Source organism: Haemorhous mexicanus, chromosome 9 (genome assembly GCF_027477595.1).
Source record: "Haemorhous mexicanus isolate bHaeMex1 chromosome 9, bHaeMex1.pri, whole genome shotgun sequence".
NCBI lineage: Eukaryota > Metazoa > Chordata > Aves > Passeriformes > Fringillidae > Haemorhous > Haemorhous mexicanus.
In genome coordinates this window covers 29,800,726-29,828,035 of record NC_082349.1, presented here as the reverse complement: position 1 = coordinate 29,828,035, position 27,310 = coordinate 29,800,726, and the positions used below count along the sequence as shown (strand labels likewise).

At 52.4% G+C, this 27,310-nt stretch overlaps 1 protein-coding gene across 1 annotated transcript in view; it reads left to right on the top strand.

Moving 5' to 3' along the window:
* Positions 1-27,310, top strand: part of CACNA1E (calcium voltage-gated channel subunit alpha1 E) — a 124,919-nt gene that overhangs the window by 34,368 nt on the left and 63,241 nt on the right. Inside the window, exons 5-7 of the mRNA XM_059854744.1 lie at positions 9,258-9,361; positions 10,563-10,715; positions 11,367-11,548. Of these exons, the coding sequence (XP_059710727.1) occupies positions 9,258-9,361; positions 10,563-10,715; positions 11,367-11,548 (439 nt within the window). The remainder of the gene's footprint in view (positions 1-9,257; positions 9,362-10,562; positions 10,716-11,366; positions 11,549-27,310) is intronic.

Here is a 27,310-nt window from a genome sequence, read left to right as displayed (position 1 = left end):
AGCAATACTGGCTTTTTTTTTAATAGCAGCAATACAATAACACGTGAGAGGTGAAGGGGTGGGGGAACACTGCTCACAATGGGTGAAAAAAAATCCAAATGTGAATCAAAAGGCCCTTGTGAAGTTGTTCTGCTCAGGAGCTGGGGAAGCAGCCACTGTAAAAGCTGGATAAAAACACCAGGGTCACTAAAAGGCAGCTCTGCTGTCAGGGGTTTTGGAAGGGTTTAACAACCCTCTACACCTGGGTGCCTTTTGTGAAGCCCTTGGGCACGGTGGTTTTCATTAAAGGGTTTTGTGGGGTGGAGCGTGGCCAAGGGAAAGCAGGAGTGAAGGATTGCTGGCACTGCCTGCCATGCCCTCAGCAAAGCCAGAGCAGGAAAGCCTGGCTCTCCAAGTCCTGTCCCAAAGCCCAAGCAGCAGCTGAGAGCCTGGTGTCTCTCTCTGACCTCCCGGGGAAATCCTGTGCATGCTTGTGCCCTGATTCCTCCTGTGGCTGGTGGGAAGCAGGATGGAATCACTCCAAGGAAAGTGTTCCCTGCTGTGCTGCAGGGCTGCAAGGTGAGCCCAGGGATGAGGAGGGCAGCTTGGCTTTTTTGCTGGCTTTGATGCTGCCTGGATTTTGAGATGACTGCCCGGAGCGCCCCGTGGGAGAGGCAGGAATATTTTGCCCTCGGGTATTTAGTGCACCTCACACAACCCCAGTTCTGTGTGTTTGGATGCTCTTTTCAGTCTTGGAGTTCCAGAGATGGAAGGGGGGTCCTTGAACAGGCACTGGTAGCAGCTGCATCAGGCAATATTGAAGTGCTGCATGCCCTGGTGGTTTGGGGTTCTGGCCCCACAGGTGTGGGAGCACACCTGGGCTGGGAAGAGGCTCTTCCCACAGCCCCACACCTGCATTTCCCTAACCCAGGGAGTGCAGGGTACGCCCAGGCAAGGAAGCTTGGAGGAGTGGATAAGAGAACAAGTGGATAAGAGTGGCTTTGGAGAACAAATGTGGAATCAGAGCACAAGTGCAGCATCCTGACATGGTTATCCTGCTGGAGCCTGAGCCCCTACAAGGAGGGTTGTGCTATAGGAATAAACCAGCAAAGAGACAACCCCAGGTCCAAAAGCCCAGCAATACCTTGATCACACCAGACAAGACTTTTCTCCCCCTGTTTCCTTCTTTTTATTTCATGAATGTTGGCAGCATCCAACCTGATGCCTGCCCCCTTTCCCAGCCCTTTCCTTTCAGGACAATTAGTAAAATGTTCGGTCTTTCGTTTGGATGAATAATTAATTTCCCAGCTTGGTGAATGATTCATGTGCCATATGCCACGGCCCTGGGACCAGCACCTTGCACAAAGGGCAGCACAGCTTCCCTGGCTGGGTCAGGGGACAGGCTGGTGGGGAGGGAAAAGGTTTCCCCTTGCTGTGGAGATCCCTGGGACGCCTTGTGAAGGCTGGCCTAGAACAGAGTTAAAGAATAAAGTAGGGATTTATTAAGAGGCTTTAATGGATCCACCTTGGACAGCACAACCCAAAATGGTCACAAAATGGACAACAGGGCACAGGGCCCCTCACTTTGATAAGTTCTGGTTCATTTGCATATTGGAGTTAATTGTCAAATTCCAGCTCTAGCCCATCAAGTCCCATCCTGCTTGTTTTTCTCTCTTCAGCCCACGTTGTTTGTGCTTTTGTGCCTGAGATTTGGATCATTTGTCCTTGGTCCCCAGCTGGAGCAGGAATTGTTTTGTCTCCCTGCTCTGTGCAGAGAGCTCACCATCCCCTGATGTGAAGCCCAGACCCACCCACTAAAGCAGCCCAGAATGTGAAAAGCATAAAAGCTCATACCTGAGGCATCCCCTGGGCAGGCAGAGCTGTGGCTCTGGCTTTGGGGGAGCCAGGCACCCCCTTCTCCCAGGCCAGGATCCGTCCCGCGTGCCGCTCACGCGATCCCAGCTCCATCCTCCCCACCCCGCTGGTTCCCTGAAGCTGCAGAGTGAGTCAGCCCCTCCCACGAGGCTGCTGGTCCCCGGGGGCACTGCCTCCCCTGCCAGGCACCCCTGTGCTCCCCAGGGGCTCCTGCTGCACCCCGACACCCTGGCAGAGCTCCTGCTCTGGGGGATGCCCTCATTGCCCTGTGGAAGGCTCAGTGCCTTCTTGGCACTGTCACGTGCATTGCTCTGGGAGATGGGGTGGGGGGCATGGCCTGAGGAAAGGGGGTTGTTCCCTCCTCATCCTTGGTGAGAAGGTGGGCTCACACAGGTGGGTGCTCTTGGGCCTCCTCCCCCTCCTTTGGCACGAGCTCAGACAGGCCCTGCTGTGATCAGCCCTTGCTGTTCTCTGCTTCTCTGTGGGGCCAGCTCTCCTGTCTGCTCTCAGTGGCTTTAGCTTTCCACCAGGTCCTGTGTGTGTGCAAATGCAGTTTTATCAGCATCTTCTCGCCCTGCCAAATCCTCCCTCTGCTGAGAGGCAGTGTGGGGATGGAGGAAGGAGGGAGATGTGGGGTTTGGCCAACCCACAGGGTCCAGGATGGGGGAGGCTCCCTCATGCCCCCAATCCTGGGGGCTTCTCCAGGAAGGGGTGCCTTGGGGGACCATCTCACCCCCCCAGATCAAAGGCTGGTAAAGGCAGATTTTGTCCTTCAGCCTCATCACACTGCTCAGGGCTCAGATTTGTGCCCATCCAGACCTCTCCAAGCTGCTGGGAGGGGCAGAAGCTGTGCAGCAGCTCAATACACCTGGGTCACAGCCCCGAAACCCAGAAAGAGCAAGAGAAGGTGGTGGAGGCTTTGACGTTGCTCTGAACTGTGCCAAGGGCGGGACTTGGCCCTGGTGTCCCTGTCCCTTGGTGTCCCCAAGGCTGTGCTCTGCTGTGGCATCCTCAGAGTGGGTGTCCTGACCCCGCTGGCCCTGCCTCGAGCCAGGTTGGCACCCAGGGACTGTGAGGATGTCCTGCTGCACATGCTGCTGCCTGCAGAGAGGGCAGGGATGGATCCACCCCACTGATTCACCCCCAAACAGGGCAGGAATGGGGTGAGCTCATCAGGTAACTCACTTTCTGTGAGCTGTTTGACCAGTGTATTAATTATGAAGTAGTCTCCCTCATAGAGTCAGGTGGCAGTGCAAGCCTTCAGGGGCCTTTCCACTTAATTATAAATATTAATTTGCATGCCAGCCAGCACCCTGACTGCCCCAGATTTTGGGCTGAGATTAGTCTGTCTCAGCCTGTGCCTCTCTCCACCCAGCACATCCTTTGCTGGGACAGTTTGTGTGAGTTTCAGCAGTGCTCCCCAAGGGGAATGCTTGAGGGGGGCTCAGTTTGGGGTCGGGGGGGGTGAATCGAGGGTCAATCTGATGATTTGGGGTTCAGCCTTTGCTTGGAGTCTCTGATGTGAAACTCTTTGCAGCGTGGCCTGAGCTGTGTGTGCTGTCCCTTAGGGCTGAGAGCTGTGGGTGGGGTGGGGTGGGATGGGATGATGATGGGGATGGGATGATGGTGGGGATGGGATGGGATGATGATGGGGATGGGATGGTGGTGGGAAGGGATGGTATGATGATGGGGATGGGATGGGATGATGATGGGGATGGGATGATGATGGGACAGGATGAAATGATGATGGGGATGGGATGATGATGGGATGGGATGGGATGATGATGGGGATGGGATGATGATGGGACGGGATGAAATGGTGATGGGGATGGGATGATGATGGGATGGGATGGGATGATGATGGGGATGGGATGATGATGGGACGGGATGAAATGGTGATGGGGATGGGATGATGGTGGGGATGTGAGCCAGCAATGCACAGGCACAGGGGGCCATGATGGCTGCTGCAGTGAGACAGTGCCTGAATTCAGTGTTGGCTTACAAGGGCAGAGTCGTCGAGCATCACTCCTGCTTTATTCTTCATGGTCCCAAAGAGCAGGGAATCCTTTAAAATGAGATTATTCTTGGGGCTTTTTTCCTTCTTTTGACCCCTGGGGGAAGAGATCTAAAGGTGCAGGTCCTCAGCTGGAGGCGAGGGGGTGTTCCCTGCTCAGCTGCTGCGAGCTGGGGGCTGAGCCCAGCTCTGCCCAGCCCCAAAGCCCGAAGGTGTGGTGGCCCCAGCAGGAGCTTGCCCTCCTCCCCAGAGCCTCCAAATAAATAAAATCAAATCATCATCCTGGTTGCAAACACAAAGCAATGGATTATTATTTTTTTTCCTCTCCTGAAAGAGTGTTTTTGTCTGCTGGTGATTGCTCACTATTCAATTATACTTTGGGGGATTAGCATATATTTCCCATCCTGCCTCCTCTCTCATTTGCATCCTTCCAAAAGCTCCTCTCTGCTCTTTTCTCCACCTGAAGTCTCTCTTCCCCCTTTCTTCAGAAGTAAAACTAACCCCTTTGCCTGGGTGACCTATAAAAACGCCTTCACTTTTTTTTTTTCCCCTTCTTTTTTTCCTCCAGTACATATGATGAAAAGCATGAGATCATTGGGATTTTTATAGCCTAAATCTGGCAGCTTTTTTCAAATAACTTGGATGGTGAGATGTAATTTTAGTTTGGGTCCTTGCCTAAAAATAAAGAATAATTATTAGCACATCAGACGTGGATATTGTAAGTGATCGAAAAGGGTTTAAATTGTTCTACAGATACCAGAGCTGCTGCCCTGTGGCAGCACAAAGGTCTGCCACAGCCCGAGTCCCATCTCAGGAGCTGTGAGAAACCTTAATGCAGAAAGTTCTGGCTGATAGGGTTTATAAAAAAAAATTACTAAAAAGCATGGTTAGAGGGTTAATAAACAATTGCCAGGTGAGATATGCTGGATTCTGAAAGTGTGTTTGGAGCATTGGATTTAGAATTAGCAGTGATGTCTGTGCCTACCAGCAAAGCCTGGCTATCCAGGAGAGGGGATGTGTGTAACTCCCAGCCACAGAAGGGCTTGGGAAAAGCAGCCAGCAGCCAGGCTGGCGTGCCTGGAAGCTTTTCCCAGCTGCTTTATTAGGTGTAAGGGTGATGTAGGGCTGCTCAGCCCGTGCCCAGAGGCTCTGGGCTGGCTGGGAGCAGCTGCTGCGTGTCCTGGCGTCTCTGCCCTCGCTGCCTGCAGGAGGATGTGCTGGCACTTGTGCCACAGCAGCGGGTCAGCTTTTTTGTCACCTCTCGGGTGACAGCTCTGAGTGCCACCGCCTCGGTCTGGTGATCTGTCCAAACCTCCTTCCCAAAGAGCTCGTGATGTCCCCTGTCCCCCGGAGAGGACAAGGAGCATGTCACCTTGCATGTCACAGAGGAGTCCCATTCTTAGCAGCTAATTTAGGGCGCGGGGAAGGAGTGCCCTGGAATCGCCCGAGCCTTGCCTGGAGGCTCAGCGCCGGAGCCCTTCAAACAAATCTGGGTTAGCCGAGGACTTTGCAGCCGGGCGCTGCTCCTGCCCCGGGGCCGGAGGAGGGGTGAGGCTGCGAGGGCTCCACCTCTGTTGGTGCCACCAGTATTGAAAACGGGACGTGCCTTGGCTTGTCTGGCCCTTGGTGCTGAGCCAAACAGCGGCACTGTGGTGTGTCACCCCACAGACACTTTTGGCCATGGGTGTGTGGTGTTTCACCCCACAGACACTTTTGGCCATGGGTGTGTGGTGCTTCAGCCCACAGACACTTTTGGCCATGGCTGGGTGGTGTTTCACCCCAAGGACACTTCTGGCCATGGCTGTGTGGTGTTTCACCCCACAGACACTTTGGGCCATGGCTGTGTGGTGTTTCACCCACAGAGACACTTTTGGCCATGGCTGTGTGGTGTTTCACCCCACAGACACTTTTGGCCATGGCTGTGTGGTGTTTCACCCCACAGACACTTTTGGCCATGGCTGTGTGGTGTTTCACCCCACAGACACTTTTGGCCATGGCTGTGTGGTGTTTCACCCACAGACACTTTTGGCCATGGCTGTGTGGTGTTTCACCCCAGAGACACTTTTGGCCATGGCTGTGTGGTGTTTCACCCCAGAGACACTTTTGGCCATGGCTGTGTGGTGTTTCACCCCACAGACACTTTTGGCCATGGGTGTGTTGTGTTTCACCCCACAGACACTTTTGGCCATGGGTGTGTGGTGTTTCACCCCACAGACACTTTTGGCTGGCTGGGTGTGTTGTGTTTCACCCAGAGACACTTTTGGCCATGGCTGTGTGGTGTTTCACCCAGGGACACTTTTGGCCATGGGTGTGTGGTGTTTCACCCCACAGACACTTTTGGCTGGCTGGGTGTGTGGTGTTTCACCCCACAGACATTTTTGGCCATGGCTGTGTGGTGTGTCACCCCAGAGACACTCTTGGCTGGCTGGGGGCTCCAGTTGGGCACGTGGGGACAAGTCCAGGCGTGCAGGAGCTCTGGTGGCTGTGGGATGGAGCCTCCTCCTGTGGAGGAGCTGCTCCTTGGGTTTCCCTCTGCCAGAGAAGCTTTAGGGCCATGGGGAAGGAAAGGAGTCGGTTCTGATGGAGGGTTTGGATCAGAGCTTTGTTCTGGCCCACAGCCTCTGAACCCAGCCCCAGCTCCACCAGAACTCCTGACCCCGTGGGTGCTGCTCCTTTTAACCCCGGGGAGAGGGCAGGGAAGGGACAGGGAGCCACCAGCCAGGTACAGGAGAGGAGATCTCAAGGGACAAAGGACACCTGGATGGCCCGATGTCCCCTGGGGGTAGAGGGCATCCTTTGAATCTGCCAATCACTCAATGCCCTTCTGGAATTCCAGGATTGACAGAGTGCTCAGCAGGGGTCAGGGTGGGGAAAGGAGGGGTGACTGACACACCTGGGAGGGAATCTTCAGGGGAGAAGCCCAGGGTTCTGGGGTAAACCATGAAATCACACTGCAACACACCTCCATCTGTGTGGCACCACGGCTTCAGGATGAGAGGAGAGAGCTGCCCATCCCAGTGCTGCTCTGCTGTGGGACCTTTCCAGCTGGGCTGGAGCCTGCATCCTACCCAGGAGCATCCCCGGCCTCCCGGAGCTCCTCAGCTGCTGAGGAGTGTTTGAAGGAACTGGGGCTGTTTAGCCTGGAGAAGAGGAGGCTCAGAGGTGCCCTTAATGCTCTCTACAGCTTCCTGAAGGGAGGTTGTAGACTGGTGGGGTTGGGCTCTTTCTCCAGGCAGCACTGACAGAACCAGAGGACACAGTCTCAAGCTATGGCAGGGAAGGGATAGGTTGGATATTAGGAAAAAGTTTTTCACAGACAGAATAACAAAGGACCGGAATGCTCTTCCCAGGGAGGTGGTGGAATCACCATCTCTGGATGTGTTAAAAAAAAGACTGGACATGGCACTTGGTGCTATAGTCTGGTTGAGGTGTTGGGGCATGGGTTGGACTCAATGATCTAGGAGGTCTCTTCCAACCTCATGATTCTGTGATTCTGTGATTCTGTGATTCTGTGATTCTCTGATTCTGTGATTCTGTCCTGGCTGGAGTCAGCACTGGGGCTGCTCCTGCCCCTTTGGGAGGCTGGTGCCACTCCAGGGGCCGGGACACGAGGAGCAAAAGCTGAAGGAGGGTTTCCAGCACGGTGTTGGCACAGTGTGTCCCCTTTGCTGGCATTTTGGGGAGCTCTGGGGTACCCTGCTCTTGCTGGCAGGGTGGGTGAAGGGGTGGGCAGTGACGGGGCTTTTTTCCCTCCCTGGTGCTGCTGTGAGTGGCCATGCTTTATCATACTTATTGATTTTGGTCTTACAGCCAATTTACACAGCACAGCTCTCCCCAGCCTCTGGCTGCTCCCGACTTAATTAAGTCCCTTTTCTGCTCTCCTGTCAGTCCTGTGGGCAGCAGGGGCTGGGCACAGGCTGGGGCACAGAGACTGGGTGTGCAAAGGGAGAGTGCCAGCAAGGGTAAAGGATGCCTGTAAATATCAGGGATAAGCAGTGTGATACACAGGGGTTTGTGTGTGATGCATCCCACTGCTGCTGGGACCTTGCAGTGGGGCAGGGAGGAAGAGGAGGCTGGGGAAAGGAGCTGAAACAACCCGGTTTGCAGATGTGAGAGCTGCCAGGGTATCCTAGGAAACCCAGGCGCCTTTTTGGAGGGACAGGCTGGTACCTGCTGTACCTCAGGGAGAGGGTGAGAGAAAGAGTGCTAATTGCTCAGCACGCCAGAGAGCTGCTCTGGCCTGTAATTAGATGAATTAGTGGAACAATGACCCAATTTCCCTCGGTTTTTGGATTGCTGCAAACAACCCTGAGGTTGCTGCCTCCCTGTGTCCCGTTCTCCTCCCCATTCCCTCCTCTCCCACCTCCTGCTGCTCTACTGCAACTTCTCTGCTCCTCGCCCAGCACCTGGGGACCAAGCCTGGATGGGAGAGGATTCTGCCAGCATCCCTGAGGTGCAGCATCGCTCAGCATCCCAGAGCAGGTCCAGGGGCCCTGAGTGTTTCCACTGCTGCACTCAGTGTGCACCAGCTTCCCTCCTTGCCCCAGTTTGTTTTTCAGAGATGGGCTTGGAAAAAAAAAAAAAATCTTTGTGTTTTAAAAGAAAACCTCTGGAGTCCTTCCTGTGCCTGCTGGTTGCCTTCCAAGGTCATCAAACTTTCATTACTATAGATTTTGGAATGTGTGCGAGGTTCTGGGCTCCTTCTCAGCAATCCCAGAGGTGGGACTCTGAAGAAGCTCCGTGTGTGGAAAAAGCCAGGGCAGCTGATGGCTGGAGGTGCTGCCACAGGAGTACAGAGGGGAGGGACTCACAGCCCTGATGTGCTGCTCCTGGCCCACCTGGCATCCTCCTGGGAGGGATCCTGCATGATCCTTGAGACCCCAAATGGGATCCGTGGGTGATGTGGGGCTGTCCCCAGCCATCCTGGGGTGTGGGGGCATTGATGGGGGGCTGCTGGGGCTGAAGGGGATCCCTGTGTGGCTTTGTCTGGTCATAGCTGCCCATGAACTTGGGTGTGAGCATCAAAGGAAGCTCGCTGACCTTTGGGAGGAGTTAATCTCTGTCCCTGCCCAGGGACATGGCTTGAGAAGATTCATGGCTTCCCCAGCTGGTTCAGGAAAAGATTTCCTTGGAGAAAATGGGGAAAAAACTGTTTATTTAACAAGCACAAGCACAAAAAATGAACAACATTAAACAATAAAACCTCTTGCTGCTCCCAAGAGATGACAAACTCAGAAAGTCCCCTGGGTGGGCTGTAGCTCAGTCAGGAGAGCATGGCACTCTTAATCTCAGGCTCGTGGCTTCCCCCTGGCCTGGTGTGACAACATGGCACTGAAATGGCTAAGGGCTTTCCCTGGGCTAACTCTGCTCTGTCCCTGTGTGCCCACAGCATCCTCGCCACGGCCGGGACACACTTCAACACCCACGTGGACCTGCGGACGCTGCGGGCCGTGCGCGTGCTCAGGCCGCTGAAGCTCGTCTCGGGCATTCCCAGTAAGTTGGATGCTCCTGATCTTCCTCCCTGGGTGTCTGTGTCCATCCCTGATGTCCCTGGGGGGAGAGGGGTCCTTGTGCCACCTTGTCCTGATGCCTTGTGAGGGCTGAGCTACAGCAGAGGCTGGACAGAGTTAAGGAATAAAGCAGGGATTTATTAAAAGGATCTCCTCAATGGATCCACCTTGGGCAGCACAAGAGTCCAGCCAGGGCTGCACCCAAGATGGACCAAAATGGTCACAAAATGGACAACAGGTCACAGGGTCTCTCACTTTTATAAGTTCTGCTCCATTTGCATATTGGAGTTCATTGTCCCATTCCAGCTCCAGCCCATGCAGTCCCACCCTGCTTGTTTTTCTCTCTCCAGCCCACGGTGTTTGTGCTCTTGGGCTGAGATTTGGATCATTTGTCCTTGGTCCCCAGCTGGAGCAGGAATTGTTTTGTCTCCCTGCTCTGTGCAGAGCTCACCATCCCCTGATATGTAGCTCAGACCCACACACTAAAGCAGCCCAGAATCTGAAAAACACAAAAGCTCAAACCTGAGGCATCAACCCCACCTTTCCATCTAGTGGGAGCTCAAAGGTGGCAGCACTTGGTGTCCCTGGGTGGCACTGTCCCCTGCAGAGCCCGCTGGCAGCTCCTCTTCCCTGGGCAGAATGCAGTGGGGGGGATCCTTTCAGGACTGGGGTTTCTTCAGGGGAGATTTCTTGGTTGTTTTTTTTTTTGGTGGTCTTTTTCTTTTTTTTTTTTTTTTTTTTTTTTTTTTTTCATTTTGCTGCAAGATTTCATCTGTTGGCACGGGGATAAATAAAGAAGCTAGGCTGCTGCTGGCACCAGTCCTCCCGTCCCTCCTGCCCTGGGCACTGGCAGGGCTGGATCCATACTCCAGGGGCAACAAGGGGGACAGAGATGCACAGATCATGTCCCACCAAGTCCAGGTGGAGCAAGGACAGGCTGGACCTTGGAGCAGGGGCCAGAAACAACCTCTGCTGCTTGGCTTTCCTTCCCCTGCAATGGTGCCTTCCTCCAGGATCCTCCTGCCCAGAGAGCTCCTCCAGGCTGTGCTGGCCTCTTGCACCTCTCTGTTGGCTGTCCATCCTCTCTGCTCCCTGTCTTCCTCCTGCCAGATTTGGGATGGATGTGTCCCAGGAAGGGGGTTAGCATTCCTGCTCTGAGCTGAGCCCTTCCTCTCCTCTCCCAGGCTTGCAGATTGTGCTGAAATCCATCATGAAGGCCATGGTGCCTCTCCTGCAGATCGGCCTGCTGCTCTTTTTTGCTATCCTCATGTTTGCCATCATTGGCCTGGAGTTCTACAGTGGGAAGCTGCACCGAGCCTGCTACACAAACAATTCAGGTGGGGACAAGGGCTGGGCACCTCTTGTATTTGTGGGGTGCCCTCATGGCAGGAGGGAATGATGGATCTGACTCCATGTTCTCAGAAGGCTAATTTATATTAAGATACTATTATATTTATTTATTTAAGATACTATATTATATTAAAGATACTGTATTATAGTTTTATATTATAATATTGAAGTATTATAATAGTTAATATTTAGGATACTATATTATATTAAAGAATACTAAACTAAACTATACTAAAGAATACTGAAAAATAGAGAAAGGATACTTACAGAAGGCTAAAAGATAATAATGAAAACTCGTGACAAAACTCATGACTCTCTCCAGAGCCCTGACACAGCTTGGCTCTGGTTGGCCAGTGAGTCAAAACAATTCACATGACATGGATGAAGCAATCGCCTGTGGGTAAACAATCTCCAACCACATTCCAAGGCAGCAAAACACAGGAGAAGCAAATGAGATAATTATTGTTTTCCTTTTTCTCTGAGGCTTCTCAGCTCCCCAGGAGAAAAATCCTGGGTGAAGTGATTTTCCAGAAAATACGAATGTGACAGGCACCCTCTCCACATCCCACGAGGGGAAAAGAGCTGGGATGAGCTGTCCCTCACCTCTGCCTCCTTTGGCTCTCTGCTGTGTGCTGCAGGTGAACTAGAGGAGCTGGACCCTCCCCATCCCTGCGGGGTGCAGGGTTGCCCCCCGGGCTACGAGTGCCGGGAGTGGATCGGTCCCAACGACGGGATCACGCAGTTTGACAACATCCTCTTTGCTGTGCTGACCGTCTTCCAGTGCATCACCATGGAAGGGTGGACCACAGTCCTGTACAATGTGAGTAGTGCTGCTCTGGCTGGGCAGCTGGAGGCTCTTTCTGTGTGCTGGAAGCTCAGAAGGTCCAGGGGTTCCTTTGTGGTGGAAATGGGGTTAATCTTTCCAGAATTTGGGTGTGTTCCATGTGTGTTCCATGCCTCCAGGCAAAGGGAGCTCTAAGGGCCTGGTCTTCACCTCTGGCTCATTTCAGAGAGCAAAACCTCGTGGGCATGTCCTGCAGTGATTCTCCTGCTTGAAGGCTGAGCTGGATGGAGGTTGTTTCTGTGTGCTGGAAGCTCAGAAGGTCCAGAGTTTCTTTGTGGTGGAAATGGGGTTAATCTTTCCAGAATTTGGGTGTGTTCCTTGCCTCCAGGCAAAGGGCCTGGTCTTCACCTCTGACTCATTTCAGAGAGCAAAACTTCATGGGCATGTCCTGCAGTGATCCTCCTGCTTGAAGGCTGAGCTGGAGCCTGTTTCTGTATGCTGGAAGGTCAGAAGATCCAGAATTTCCTGATGGAAATGGGGTTAATATTTCCAGAATCTGGGTGTGTTTCTTGTGTGTTCCATGCCTCCAGGCAAGGGGAGCTCTAAGGGCCTGGTTCCCATCTCTGACATGGAAATGGGGTTAATCTTTCCAGAGTTTGGGTGTGTTCCATGCCTCCAGGCAAGGGGAGCTCTAAGGGCCTGGTCCCCATCTCTGATTCATTTCAGAGGGCAAAACTCCATGGGTATGTCCTGCAGTGATCCTCCTGCTTGAAGGCTGAGCTGGATGGAGGCTGTTTCTGTGTGCTGGAAGCTCAGAAGGTCCAGAGTTTCTTTGTGGTGGAAATGGGGTTAATCTTTCCAGAGTTTAGGTGTGTTCCATGCCTCCAGGCAAGGGGAGCTCTGAGGGCCTGGTCTTCACCTCTGACTCATTTCAGAGAGCAAAACCTCATGGGTATGTCCTGCAGTGATCCTCCTGCTTGAAGGCTGAGCTGAATGGAGGCTGTTTCTGTGTGCTGGAAGCTCAGAAGGTCCAGAGTTCCTTTGTGGTGGAAATGGGGTTAATATTTCCAGAATTTGGGCGTGTTCCATGTGTGTTCCGTGCCTCCAGGCAAGGGGAGCTCTAAGGGCCTGGTCCCCATCTCTGACATGGAAATGGGGTTAATCTTTCCAGAATTTGGATGTGTTCCATGCCTCCAGGCAAGGGGAGCTCTAAGGGCCTGGTCCCCATCCCTGACTCATTTCAGAGGGCAAAACTTCATGGGTATGTCCTGCAGTGATCCTCCTGCTTGAAGGCTGTGCCTGGGCAGGCTTCCTCCCTTGCCTGCTCCTCCCGTGCTCCCCAGGGCTGCTCTGTGAGAATGGACACGTTTTCTGGGCATTGCAGAGCCGGCAGAGGATTTCTGGTGGCCTGGGAAAGCCTCAGAGCTGGGCTCAGACCCCTCTGGGGCAGGGCCAGCATTTCAGCATCCAGCAGGCAGCTGAGATCTTTGTGCTGATGGAGCAGGGAGCGGCTGGGCTGAGCTCTTGTGGTTTGAAGCTGCTGGTGCCCAAGCCCTTGGGGTGCCCAGAGAGCAGCTTGAGGGCAAAGCTGGATAAAAGGCTCCAGGAGATCCCAGAGTGCCATATGGCTGTGGGCACCTGGCCACACAGGCACGTTGGAGTTTGTGGGCTAGAAGGAGCCGTGCCTGTTCTGTTCCCAGCCTAATTTCAGCAGCAATTTTGGCGTCACTGCACCGGGATGTTTTTATACCCTGGTTCCCATAACGCCCGGGGATTTGTAGAGTGGCATTGCTCTGCAGGAGGCAAACTGGATGGCATGTGGTGGGGAAGGTGCTGCAGGAGGGACTCTGGCATCGGGGGAAAGGCTGGTTTTAAACCCCAGGCTGTCAGCATTGGAGTCCCTTTCTTGCTGAGTCTGTCCCGGGGTCCCTCTGGGGGTGCAGGATGGCGGGTGTGGACAGACGGATTGTGAAACCTAGACTGGAGTAGAAAGGGCAGAGTGCATTGCAAAGGCTTGACCTTTCCATGAGGATTTGGTTTTCCTCTTCCTGAAGGAGATGGCAGTGTCAGGATCTTGCTGTGTCAGTGGGGGAATTAAGCAGGATTGAACCACCTGAGAGTTCAGACCAAAAAACTTCAATTTTGTATCTGTTTCTGGTTTGTCAGTGGGATTAGAGACTCACCCACAGCACCTGTTGCCCAGGTATAATTGAGTATATATATACACATATATAATTGAGTGTATTGGGTGGTTTGCCACTGTATCATGTGTAGCCTGTGCATGCCTGTGCCCTGAGCCTTGCTCTTGTGTTAATAGCTGTCTCCCTGCAAAACTTGCTTCCTGCTTAATTTAGTCCCTTTTCTGCTCTCCTGTCAGTCCTGTGGGCAGCAGGGGCTGAGCATGGGCTGGAGCGTGGAGACTGGGTGTGGAAAAGGCTCTGGGGAAAGGGAAAGTGCCAGCAAGGGTAAAAGATCCCTGTAAATATCAGGGATAAGCAGTTTGTTTTTCCTCTTCCTGAAGGAGAAGGCAGTGTCAGGATCTTGCTGTGTCGGTGGGGGAATTAAGCAGGATTGAACCACCTGAGAGTTCAGACCAAAAAACTTCCAGTTTGTGTCTCCCCCTTCCCAGCCTTTGGAGCCTGCAGCAATCAGCAGCAGCACTGCCCGTGCTGGAGTCCTGCTGGTGGGGTGTGAGGCCACGGGGAACAGATGGGCAATTTATGGCCTGATGGACCTCAGGGGTTTGTTTGAGGGAGTCTGCTCTCCTGCTGCTCGGGGTGTCCTTGCTGGGAAGGCTGGAGCTGATCCCTCCAGTGTCTGGGATTTGCTGATTCATCACCTGGGTCTGGAAACCCGGGAGCTGCAGGCTCTGAAAGCTGTGCCTTCCCTACAGGAACCCCTATTTACTGCCCTAGCTGCTAAACTGGGGGCTCTCTAGGACTCCCCTGGGGATCCAAATCATCTTCCCAGCCCGACCAGCAAAGCTGGGCAGAGGTGCTCTGTCACTGATGTCACTGTCACGCTCTGTCACCACCTTCCCAACAGCCAGGACCATAAATAAAGTGCCTCCCTTCTCTGTTCCTCTGCAAAGAACCAGCTGTTAGTTATGGAAAGGAGCAGGGACCTTCCTTGGCTTTTAATTGAATGAGAGTTTGTGGCCTTGGTAGCATTAAATGCTGCTGATTTACCTCGGGGGGTGGCCAGAGCTGGTGTTCCCAGCCCTGCTGGGCTGCACCTCCTGCCCTCCCCAGGGACTCTCAGGGACCTCGTGGTGCACAGGTTGTGGGTGCTCAGTCCTTTTCCTACTTGGAGCCACAAAAATTGATTTTTATATATATATATATATATATTTTTTTTTTAGTAAGGAGATGAGGGATGCAGTTCCTGGGGGATGCAGGAGGGAGGTGGTCAGAGCTGGTGTTCCCAGTACTGCTGGGCTGCACCCCCCATCCTCCCCAGGGACTCTCAGGGGGCCTTGTGGTGCACAGGTTGTGGGTGCTCAGTCCTTGTCCTACTTGGAGCCAGAAAAATGGATTTTTATCTTTTTTTAAGTAAGAAGATGGGGGATGCAGTCCCTGGGGGATGCAGGAAGAGGGCTGGGAAACCACAGGGGTGCTCTGCCATCACCTTCATCACCTGGGGCAGCAAGGCAGAGCAGGCTCCTGCTGCTAACCATGCCCAGGCCACGCCCCAGGTTTGGGGAGACTCCACTTTCCCACTGGGATAAAGTGATGGGGGGCTGTGTCCTTGTGGATTATCGCTTCAGGGGAGAGGGAGATGGCAGGAAAACCACTTTAGCAATCTCTCAAAATTGCTTACTCTAGAATTCCCCTGTGTGACTGTTACCACGATTTTAAGATCTGTTTTTCCACCATTCTACCAGGTCTACAAGTGTGGCTCCTGGAATTTGCAGGCAGCATTACAACAAGCTAATTTCCACAGGGGTTATTTCATCCCCGTGCTTGCTTTTTGCTTTCTCCGTGTCAGCTTTGCCTTCGTGAAGCAGAAATCACAGCATGGGTTGAAATAAAAGAATTGTGGGGTGTTGTTGCTTTTCCAGCTCCTGTCCCTGGGAGTCTGGAGGGCTTTGATTTCTTTTGGAGGGGAGTTTGGCTTTGGGGCTGCCTCTGTGGTCTGAAAGAGGGGCGAAGAAGTATTTTGATTTTCTTCTTGTCCTGGAGCAGACACCCCTTCCCTGGGCTGGCTCCAGACCAAGGCTGGTTTCTGCAGGGAGCAGAGGGAAGCACAGACACTCTCTGTCCTGCCTGGGGCAGGGATGCCCTTGTCATCAAACAGTGCTGCTGGGGCCTGGGGGGGTGGCAGGGCTCCCCAGCAGTGGGGCACAGGTGACACTGGTGGCTTTGGATGCTCCAGCTCCACCATCCCAGGGAGCAAAGGGGAGAGGGGTTTGAAATTTGTATTTCCTGAGGGAGCTGGGAGGGCTCACCTCGGACAAGAGGAGGCTTACTTCCCTGCTGTCATGGTAGTGAACAATTTTTTTCCTCTTATAAAAAAATCTCCATAACCTTGAGAAAAAAAGTTTCTCTCCCTAACTAAACTAAAAAAAAAAAAACCCTATTTTAAATATAAACTAACTAAAAATTTTATGTTTTTTTCTTTACATTATCAATAGAAAAGAAAAAATTATAAGGAAAAAAAAAGTAACCTAAAGAGTTTATTTTGATTCTTACTACTTTTTCCCTTTTAATTACTATTTAGAAAGTTTTCTTTATACCCTTAAAATTTTAAACCTACTTTAACTTTCTCCTAATCCTATCTCACAACAAAAAATAAATACACTAATAATTAACCAACACTAAACCCCAACACACTCATCAACATTAATTTAAAAAATATTTAAAAAATCTAAAAGTAACAACCCAAAACCACTACATAAAATTAATATTTCCACCCAATTTCAAACCAAAACCACCAGGTCTACAACTCCCTGTGGCCAGATGGGTTTTGGTCTCTTCTCCCAGGCAACAATGTGAGAAGAATTGCCCTCAAGTTGCACCAGGTGAGGTCCAGACTGGATATTAGGACAAACTTCTCCAAAAGGGTTGTCAAGCCCTGGCACAGTGCTGGAATCACCACTGCTGGAGGATTTAAAAGATGTGCAGATTTGGGGACATGGTTGTGACAGAGTGACAAAACTATCTTTTGTTCTTTTAAAAAGGAGAGAAGTTTAGAAGTTTCTCTTTTTAATTAAATGAAAAAAAAAATCTTATAAGCTTGGGGGGGCTTCAGATTTAAGGATAGCTAATTGGACAAAAGCCAAAAAGTCCCACTTAGGCAATTTATTAGAAAAAGAAGAGAACAAAGAAACTAATCACTTCTGTGAAGTGTTTTACTAGAAGCAAGAACCTCTTGCCCCTAAATTGGTTTTCTTCTGTAAAGAGTTTTGTTATTTTGCCTTTTATTAAAACCTTTTTGTTTCCAACACTGCCACAGAAGCCATCCTGCTGATTTTACACCTCCAAAGGTAGCTGAGCTATCCTGGGTGTGAAATAGATCTTCAAGAGCTCATGGGACCTGGCTGGAGGAGACCTCTATTTCATGGTTGAGTGGTGGCCTTGGCACTGCTGGGTTGATGGTTGGACTGGATGACCTCAGAGGCTTTCCCAGCCCAAACCCTGCTGGGATTGCTGCTGGCACTGCTGGGTTGATGGACTGGATGACCTCAGAGGCTTTCCCAGCCCAAACCCTGCTGGGATTGCTGCTGGCACTGCTGGGTTGATGGACTGGATGACCTCAGAGGCTTTCCCAGCCCAAACCCTGCTGGGATTGCTGCTGGCAGTGCTCACAAGCTCTGAGCCCTTCCCTGTGTGGATCTGCCTGTCAGGCTGAACTCCTCATCCTCTCCTCACACGAGGGATTGGGGCCACAGGGAAGCAGGAGAGGCCAACAGATGGGTTTTCTCTGTAAAGAGTTTGTTATTTTGCCTTTTATTAAAACCTTTTTGTTTCCAGCACTGCCACAGAAGCCATCCTGCTGATTTTAAGCCTTCTAAGGTAGCTGAGCTGTCTTGGGTGTGAAATAGATCTCCAAGAGCTCATGGGACCTGGCTTTAAGAAAATCCTATTTCACCAAACAGCATGGGGAGCCTTAGGAGATGCCAGGACTGAGTGCTGAGAGCCTTCTGGGAGAGTTTGCTGGGGGAAAAAGCATCAAGCTGCTGGTGGCTTCCAAAAACACCTCCCAAAATGCAGTGGTGGTGGGCAGAGCTGTGTCCACAGCCTCAGCAGAGGTGGGTCTGGGTCTTGCAGCCCCATGCAGAGCTGGGCAGCTGCAGCAGAGAGCCAGGAGGCTGCAGGGCCGTGGGTTGGGTGCCAGTGTGAGCTGTGTGTGCAGGCACGCTGCAGGAGCGGCTGGGGAACAGGAGCTGCTGCAAGGATGGGGGTTTGCAGCGTGTGTGACTCAACCCCCACGTGCTTCCAGCATGCTGGAGGTGCTGGGGCCAGGAGGGGAGGATCCCCTCTGTGTCTGGGGTCTGCTCTAGGCGTGGGGTGCAGAAGGGTTTTGGTGAATCTCACCATGTGCAGAAGTAATTTCGTGCTGGGTTTGCACGAGCTGGCTCGGACTGGTTTTGTGTGTGAAGCACCAAACTCCAGATCACAGGATCACAGAATGGTTTGGGCTGGAAGGGGCCTGTTAAAGATCATCCAGTCCAACTCCTCTGCCATGGGCAGGGACACCTTCCCCTAGTCCAGGTTTCTCAGAACTCAATCCCACCTGGCATTGAACACTTCAGGGATGGGGCATCCCCCATCTCTCTGGGCATCCTGTGCCAGTGTGTGATCACCCTCCTTGAAAAGAAATTCACAGAGTCACAGAATGTCCAGCTTGGAAGAGACCTTAAAGATCAGCAAGTCCAAGCCAGCCCCAGCACCTCAACTAAACCCTGGTACCCAGTGCCACATCCAGGCTTGTTTTAGACACATCCAGGGATGGGGACTCCACCACCTCCCTGGGCAGCCATTCCAGAACTTTAAATTCCTCCTTATATCTAATTTAAATCAATCCTTTCAGATTGAAACCACTACCCCTTGTCCTGTGTCAACAGGCCCTGCTAAAATGTTTGTCCTCTGTTTTTCCTTACAACTAAAGTGCTGAAGGTCTTCTCCTGGAGGGTGCCTTTGGAATGCAGTGGCACATCCATCCTTTTTGAAACAGGGGCTGCTCAGGCCAGCCTGATTTGGGATGTTGGGGAAGGGAGGTGTGTTGGTATCACTGGTCATGCCAGAGCACATGGGTCAGAGATGTGAGCAAGGCTTGGCTCTTCTGCTTCCTGCCCCATCCCCATTTGCCCCAGTCACCCTTGGAGGCAGTCAGAGGAGGAATCTGTTGCAGAACAGTTGTTTTTCCATGTGTGTGTGTGTACAAAATTGCTCATTGCGTGTTGGCATCGATTCCTGGTGTCCCTTGGGATGCTCAGCACTCACCTGCCCTCCCTGAAACACCTTTGTGTGAGCAGTGTGAGGGACACCTGAGCGTGGTGCGGCTCGGGGGGGAGTCCCCCTGAACCTTTTGGAGAGTGAGGACAGTGCCTGGCTTTCCATAGAGGCAACAAAATTAATGACTTGACCAGAGAGGATTTTCCTCTTTTTGGGGGGTTTCCTCAGACCTGAGATGAGCTTGGAAAGCTCCCTGAGCCCCAGTACTTCCAGGAGCAGCATGCTGCAGATCCTCTGGACACTGCTGTCTGTCTCCTGGGGTCCCAGGGTGTAAGAGCCTGAATGAGGGATGCAGGACTCCAGGGGCTCTCCAAAATGCAGTTTATTCCATCCAAGACCTTACAGCAGTCCAGGGTCGTGGGTGACAGAGCTGTGCCCACAGCTGTCAGCTCCAGCTGCAGGCAGGCCTGGAGACCCTTTGGCTTTGGTTACAATGCATTACAGACTTTTCTTTGCTGAGCATCTTCATACAGCAGAACCAATCTATCCCTTAACTATTGTCCATAGCCTATCATAACTGCTATCATTACCATATTCATGTTACTGTTCTCCAATCACTCACAGTCAGTACATCACAGTTGAAGCTAGAAGTTGTTTTTCAGTTTTCTTGCAGTGGAAAATTCTGAGACCTTTTGGCTGCAGCATTTGCAACATTTGCTGCCTTGTTTTCCTGTGCCATCTTTCTGCTTGGTAAAAACATCTTCTTGTTTGGGGTGGGTTTATCCTTTACTCTAAGTCATAAAAACTCCTCCTAACTAACACACCCTTTGCCTCCTTGGTTATCCAGTAAGACTGGCTCAGCAATTCTTTTCTTCTACATCAAAACTTCCTTCCATCTCCATTCCTTCTTTAGATTTTATATTCAAAAATCTTTCTGCTAAGCACACATATCTGTGAGACTTTCTTGTCAAACTTTCATCCTTCCCAACACCAGGGCAAGAGCTGCAGCAGTGCCAGCCGTGCCCCAAGGGTTGTGGGAGCTCTGCTGGTGGTGCAAGGATGCCAAAAGCAGCCCTGGCACCGCAGTGATGGGCTGGAGGAGCTCGGTGCAGCAGGAAGCTGGGAGTGTGATGCATAACGGTGGCTCCCAGCAAGGAGCTGGGAAGAGGAGGAGGAGGAGAAGAGAGAGGAGGGAGGGGTGGCAAAAAGAGGGAAACCACGAGGCTCTTTAGCCCTCTGTGCTCTGGGACGGCACCAGGCTCTCCAGCCTGCGAGGTGAGCAGGAGTCCCTTCCGATGTGTTTGGAATGAAAGCCCAGCGCACACAGACTATCCCGGCGGGGAGGGACGACAATGCCATCAGCAGCCGGAGCTCGGAGCAGCCCGGCAGCGAGCGGAGCCCGCGGCGCCTCCGCGGCGATTCCCGGCCGGGCGGGACGGGCTGGGCTGCGGGAACGGAGGCTGCCAGAGTCCCCAGGGCTTGTGACACCCCGGGACAGAGCCCTGTCCTCCTCCCTCCTCCGAAATGCTGCTTTAAGCACGGCTGGAGCAGATTCAGAAAGGAGGGTGCCGGTTCCACCCCAAAGGTTCAAGCCCTTCCGAGCTCACAAAAATGAGCTGTTTTGCCCCAAATGGCTCCAGCTGGTGCCCGTGCTGCCAGCCGCGTGTGGCAGCCAGCCCGCTGTCCCCTCTCCTCCCTTTGGAAAAACAGAGCACTTTCTTTCTCCACACTCAGCAAAGCCAGACCCTCACCAGCTTGCCAAATGTTCCTGCCTTTTTTTTGTTTGTTTTCCCTTTCTCCCCTTTTTCCCTCTCTCTCTCTCTCTCTCTCTGTGTGTGTGTGTGTGTGTATGCAATGAAATGACACAGCAAGAAACAAACTGTGCCTGCTGGATCCCATCTTCCAGGCATGTTCCATCAAAAGCTCCCTGCCCGCACTGGGGGAGCTCAGGGGGGCTCCTGGGGGTGCCAGGGGGGCTCTGGCATCACCCAGCAGCTCCAGGCTCAAGGGTGGCAGGTGGCAGGGGGTCTCAGGGCTGCCTTGCTCATCTCTGTTAAGCTCAGTAGTTCCATTAGCAGGCTTGGTGCTGGTGTTGGTGAGGTGCTGTATTTGTTGTATTCCCTCGTGGCAGGAAGGAATGGTGAATCTGACTCCATGTTCTCAGAAGGCTAATTTATTATATTATTATTCTGTATTATATTAAAGAATACTATTCTAAAGTGTACTAAAGAACACAGAAAGGATTCTTACAGAAGGCTAAAAAGATAATAATGAAAACTGGTGACTCTCTTCAGAGTCCCAACACAGCTTGGCCCTGATTGGCCAAAGAGTAAAAATAATTCACATGAAACCAATGACACAACCACCTGTGGGTAAACAATCTCCAACCACATTCAAAAGCAGCAAAACACAGGAGAAGCAAATGAGATAATTATTGTTTAACTTTTTCTCTGAGGCTTCTCAGCTTCCCAGGAGCAAATCCTGGGCGAAGGGATTTTTCAGAAAATATGAATGTGACAGTGAGGTGTTGGAAAGCTGGCTCCAGACCTCTTGGTGGATGTGCTCCTGTGTTCCAGGGCTGGATTGTGGGGCTGTTGGGGTGTGTGAGTGTGGTTGTGCAGGGGTCTGTTGCCCCAGAGCAGCATCGCTGAAGCTGGGGATGTTCCTCCATGGAGGAACATCATAAAACAATGAAAAAATCATATTGTGGGGCTCAGGCTGCCCCTCTGGGCTTGCAACATGCCCAAAACAAAGCAGGGATTCAGGCCCCACGAGGAAATAGCCCCAAAGGTGATCCTGTGGAAGCCAGGCCCTGCTGCAGTGTCCAGCTGGAGAGGCAGCAGTGCTGGCATATCAGTCTGCACTGGAGAGAACTGTGAAGCTTTGCAAATGCTCCATCAGGAAAAGTTCATCCTCCATTTCCCAAAGGAATATAAAAAGCCTGTCCCAAAGTGCTTGGGTGAGTGATGGGACCTGCTCAGCTGTGCAGGGAGCAAGGCAGGAACCTGGAATTTCTACATCAAAGGAGTTGGTGTAATTTAGGGATTAAAATTCCTGTGTCTGCCCTGAATTCTGCAAACAATAACCTCCTGGTACCTTCAACAAAGGGGAAAGAAAACCTATGGGAAGGCACAGTGGTCCAAGGTGATGAACTACAGAGGGACATCAAGAACAAATGATGCCCCAGAGGAATGGGAAAAGAGGCTGCTCCATCAAGACAACGACACCTTGGTGCCAAAAAAGCCTGAGGAGTGGTTAGGGGGGTGCTGGGGAAGGTGCAGGAGGGGTCTGGGCACGGGGGAAAGGGAAAGTTTGGGAGCAAAAGTGGAGGGATCACAGTGAGGGATGGCTGTGGGGGGAGGCAGAGCAGGAGGCACACACGAGGACTGGGTTTGTGCATCGATGCTGGGGCACCTGGCTGCAATTTCTGGGTGGGCTGGAGGAGAACAGCACCAAAATGGGTCTCAGTGCCTGTATCAAATATTTTGAAAACCCTTGATTTTTAGTAATGCTTCTAGCAACACGTTTTTTGCATTCCTTTTAGGAAACAGAAAAATGAAATGCATCGTGTCCTTTTCCTGTTTCCCCACTCCCTCCCTCCCTGCACACACTCAGAGAGAAGATTATGCTGAGCTTTGTGTCCTCCTCTGGCATGATTCCTGCCTGTCCCTGGCGCCCCAGAGCTTCCCAGGGCCAGTGGAGGGCAGTGCTGGAGGGAGGCCATGGGGCAGGAGGTGCTCACCCTGCCTGGAGACCCTGACACCTGGCTGTGGCAGGATGTGTCCCACCCCGGGCCAGTCCTGGCCTTGCAGAGGAAATGCACCCATTTCCTCATTAACCTGATTTGGGAGAGCAAAGCATTTCCATTCAGATCTTGTCCAGTGCCAGGGTCACTGATGGATCCCAGGCAGGGAGTGAAGCATGGCCCTGCATGCAGGAGATTCAATTACTGCCATTAAAGGGAACAAGGAGATCTGTTACTGTGCTGGGGAGAGCAGCAGCGGGTGTCAGGGTCTGCAGGGAGCTGCTTAGGCCAGGGAATCTGCTGAGAGGTAATTTTATAATTCATTTTCTCCCCCTTTTGCTGGGCTGTGAGGCCGTGGCTGCTGGCCTGTGTGTGATTCTCAGCTGGATGCAGCTGTGCTTTGCAGGGAGGAGCAGGGCTGGGGCTGGGGAGGTGATGCTGGGGGACACCATCAGCCATGGCAGGGCCACCGTGGGTGTCACCACCAGGCAAAGACCATTGGAAGTTACCAAGCCAGCGATTTGGAGCACAAACCATGGAAGCTGTGGTGGTGGTTTTGTACCTGCTGTCCTGTTCTGCAAGCACCCAAGAAGTGCTGGGGAAGGCAGACACAGCTCCCTTGAGATCCATGGCTTTCCCCATCATCCCCAAACCCTCTGTGTGAATGAAATCCACATCCTGCTCCCTGAAAGCTTTGGGTGCCCACAGGTCCCCAGTTCCCCTCCCCAGAGAGGGAACTGCACCCTGGTGAGCAATGGAGGGGCCATGAAGGCTCCCTGCACAGCTTGAACCTGCTCTCTGTTTATTTTTAGCCAGGAGAGACTGAGTTTGAGGGGTTTATTGAGGTTTTCCCCCCTCCCTTTCCCTATAGCAAAGAAATCCTGAAGGCTCCCATGCGCCACAGCCCGAGGGAGGGGACATGTGGGCTGTGAGCTTGTGCTGTGCATTCAACTTGAGGATATATTTAGATTTCTTTAGATTTCTGGCCCCCCGAGTGAGACCTGCTTTTGCAGCTTCCCGCGCCTTTTCCTGCCCTTTGGGGAAAAAAAAAAGAAAAATAATGAAAAGAAAACCAACAAAAAAACCAAACAAACACCACAAGAGCTGCCTAAAGAATAACCTTGTGCTTGGGGGTTGAGAAGCAGGAGCTGCTGGGGGCTCTTTCCCTCAGGAGGGTCCTGCTCCCACGTCTTGGTGGTGTCATTTGTAGGCTCAGAGGGCTTTCCTGGCAGCAGGAGGGGGTCATGCCAAGATGTCAGCGTGGTGGTTCTTGGTCTGGTGCCACAGAAGAGTTTGGGGTGCATAATGAGAAGGAGACCTCTCAAAGGGAAGGGAAGAAGCAGCAAAGATTTGGCACCAAGCAGCTTCTCCATTTCCCAAAGGAATATAAAAAGGCCTGTCCCAAAGTGCTTGGGTGAGTGATGGGACCTGCTCAGCTGTGCAGGGAGCAAGGCAGGAACCTGGAATTTCTACATCAAAGGAGTTGGTGTAATTTAGGGATTAAAATTCCCGTGTCTGTCCTGAATTCTGCAAACAACAACCTCCTGGTACCTTCAACAAAGGGGAAAGAAAACCTATGGGAAGGCACAGTGGTCCAAGGTGATGAACTACAGAGGGATATCAAGAACAAATGATGCCCCAGAGGAATGGGAAAAGAGGCTGCTCCATCAAGACAACGACACCTGGGTGCCAAAAAAGCTGGGAAGTGCTATGAGGGCACAGACCTCCTGGAGGAGCAGTGAGCAGTTCCCCATCTCTGCAGGTGGAAGCAAGGCCCAGTGAAATGACATCTGGAGAGATCTGGGCACAGATGGACATTTCAGCCCCACTTTTGGTCAGCACCAAGCAGCAAAAGGCGGGATACCGGCAACGAGGGCATGGCCAACGTGGAAACCATGGAAGCCCAGCACTGAGACCACCGTGCCCACCAGCCTGGCTGCTTGGGATGGCTTCCCCCCGAGCTCAGAGGGAGCTGGCACATGAAATGGCAGGTCTGGTAACAAGTATTTTTAACAGCTCCATCGAGTTGGGGGAGGCACCATCTGACTGGAGAATAGCGAACGCGGTGCCTATATTTAAAATCGGGGGGAGGAGGGGAGGAAAAGTAAGGCAGGCAGGAATAGGACTGCGAGGATGACCTCGATCTCATGCCATTTCAGAACAGGTTTGGGAGGCAAGGGAGGAAAGTGAATCATGGGTTTGTCAAAGGTAGGTCACGCCGGGCTAACCCGGCATCTCAGGCCTGAAGGCGTCCCAGGGCTGCTCCTTGTAGTAAAGGGTTTGCTGTGGGAGAGGGGAATGGGGAGGGGAAGGGGGGAAGGGGATGTGTTGGAACCCTGGTTGCTGAGAATTTTAGATTTTCTGTGCTGACAGGCGCAGACCCCCAAGAGAACACCACATGTGCCCTGAGGCTGTGGAGAAGGCTTCCAAAATTGAGTGACAGAACTGAGATGATGGATGTGGAGTTTGAATAGAAGTGTGCAATATCACAGGGTGGAAAACTCAGAGTTTAAGGTTATAGAATATAGTAATATCTGTAAAGCAAGATGGAGGTTTTAGGGCAGTGGCTGGTCCTTCTTCTTCACCTTCTTCTCCATGGGTTTGGGTGGTTTTGTGTAATTGAATAAAAAAGTCTATGTTGTGGGCCACAGGTGGCTGGTTATTGGGTTAAAAGTAAAAATAATTCAGGTGTCACTTCTTAATTGGACAGTTTATCCTTAAAAGGCCTTGTAGAGAGAGAGCCATGGCTCCATTTTTAGTTTGTGAGAGTGATGTGCTGTAGAACTCAGGGTTTGTGAGACTGTTACATAGATAAGAACAAATAAACATCTGAGTCTGAACAAGACACACCGCCCCATGAGGGGCTCTGTGAGGCTGGCGGGGAAGTGAGCAGTGCTGGGATGGTGTTGAGGGGACAAAGGGGATGTCATCAACTCATGGAGTCCTTGGGGATGTGTCCTGGGCTTTCCTGCCTCCAGAGCTGGAGGGACAGAGGCTGTCATCCTGGGCTGGGAGGCCTTTGAGATGTTGGATGCAGTGAGAAATGGAAACCCAAGCACTTGTTGAGGAGCAGCAAATATCCCTCCTTGGACCTCAGCTCTTGTTGGCTGGGAAGCAGCAGCGTGGAGGAGGAGAGGGTGAACGGGTGACATCGGGGTGGCCACGAGGTGGCTGCAAGGCAGGGGTGGCACAGAGGAGGAGGAAGGATGGTGGGATGCAGGTGAGGTGGTGAAGTCTCTGTGGCATCACGCAGGGATGGAGTGTGACCCATCAAATTGCTCACTCAGGTCTCTTGTGTCCAGGAAGGATGAGCTGAGCCTGGGCTGGAACAGGGAAGGGGCTTCTGGATAAAATAGGGCAGGAGAGCCAGTTGGCCAAGAGAGAACTGGAAGAACTTTGCTTTGGCCAGCAAAGCAGAGGCTGGAGATGGCTGTGATCGCTGTCTAGAAATAGATCAGGATGCAAAGAGGAAGGAAAAGAGCTATTTCAGCCAAAGACCAGTGCTGGCAAAGAACGGAGCGATATAGAAAATGGCCACAAATAAATTTGGGCTGGAAATTACAGTAGCCATTGGAGCATCTGCTTGAGGAGGCTTCCAGTGGGGATAGTGAGTTTTTGGCAGCCTGAGTAGCTCAGCAAGTACCAGATGATGGTGTGGAGCCACTGCATCCAGACTGGGCATCACCAGTTCCTCGGTTTGTAGGGAGCATTGAGATGTCCCCGGGGAGATTTCATGTTGGGGCTGGGGGATGCCAGAAAAGCTGGCACCAGCCAGGGGACCCATGTGGCTGCTGGTGGCTGCGCTGTTCCTGGGGCTGCTGGTGGCAGCCTGGGTGGTTGGGACCGTCCCTGAGCTCACTGTGGCCACTGCTGTGTCCTTGAGTATGGGGGTCCATGGCCACAGCTCCTCATCTCCTCCTCTCCCCTAGCAGTGCCCTTCCTGCAGCTGCTGGGCGCAAGTGATGCTGTGACCTCCCAAATCCCCTTAAAAATCTCTCCAACCCCCTTTGTCTCCACTCCCAGGGGAGCCAGGCACTCAAATGCCCAGAGGTTGGGATCACAGTCAGCCCACACCACCAGAGTCCTGCCAAGCCCCTGCCTCAGCTGTCCCTGCTGCAGGTCCCCAGTGCCGCCAGCTTTGCTGTGCCTGAAAAATGGAGAGGGAAGAGGTCTGGGCAGTGATAACTCTGGGAAAAATGCCTATTTCTCCCCCTCTCTCCTGCTGGGATGGCTAAAGAAGGGATGGTGATAGCCCAGTTCTGGGGGAAGATGTCTTGTTCTTCTGTAGGAAAGGAGCTCCTGTGTTTTGTATTCCCTGTGACAAAGACCTCAGGGAAAGCCTGTGTTTTTTGGGCAGGAGCCAGTTTCAAAGGCAAGCAATCCTGACATGAGTGGCAGGTACCCAGTGGCATCTTGGCAGGGAGCTGAAGCCCTGCCAAGCTTGGGCTGAGGGTTGCAGGATGCCTTGAAGGCTGATGCCATGGGAGATGGTGCTGCCAGAGCAGAGCACAATACCCTGGGTGTCTCTGGAGGGCTGTGGTGAGCGTTGGCTGTCTGGAATTCCTATGCATTATCCTTTCCTCCCTGTGTCTGCTTCTCCCATGGCCCTAAAGAAAGGGGCTGGAGGTGAGCTGGGGCCCTTGAAAGAGCAGGATC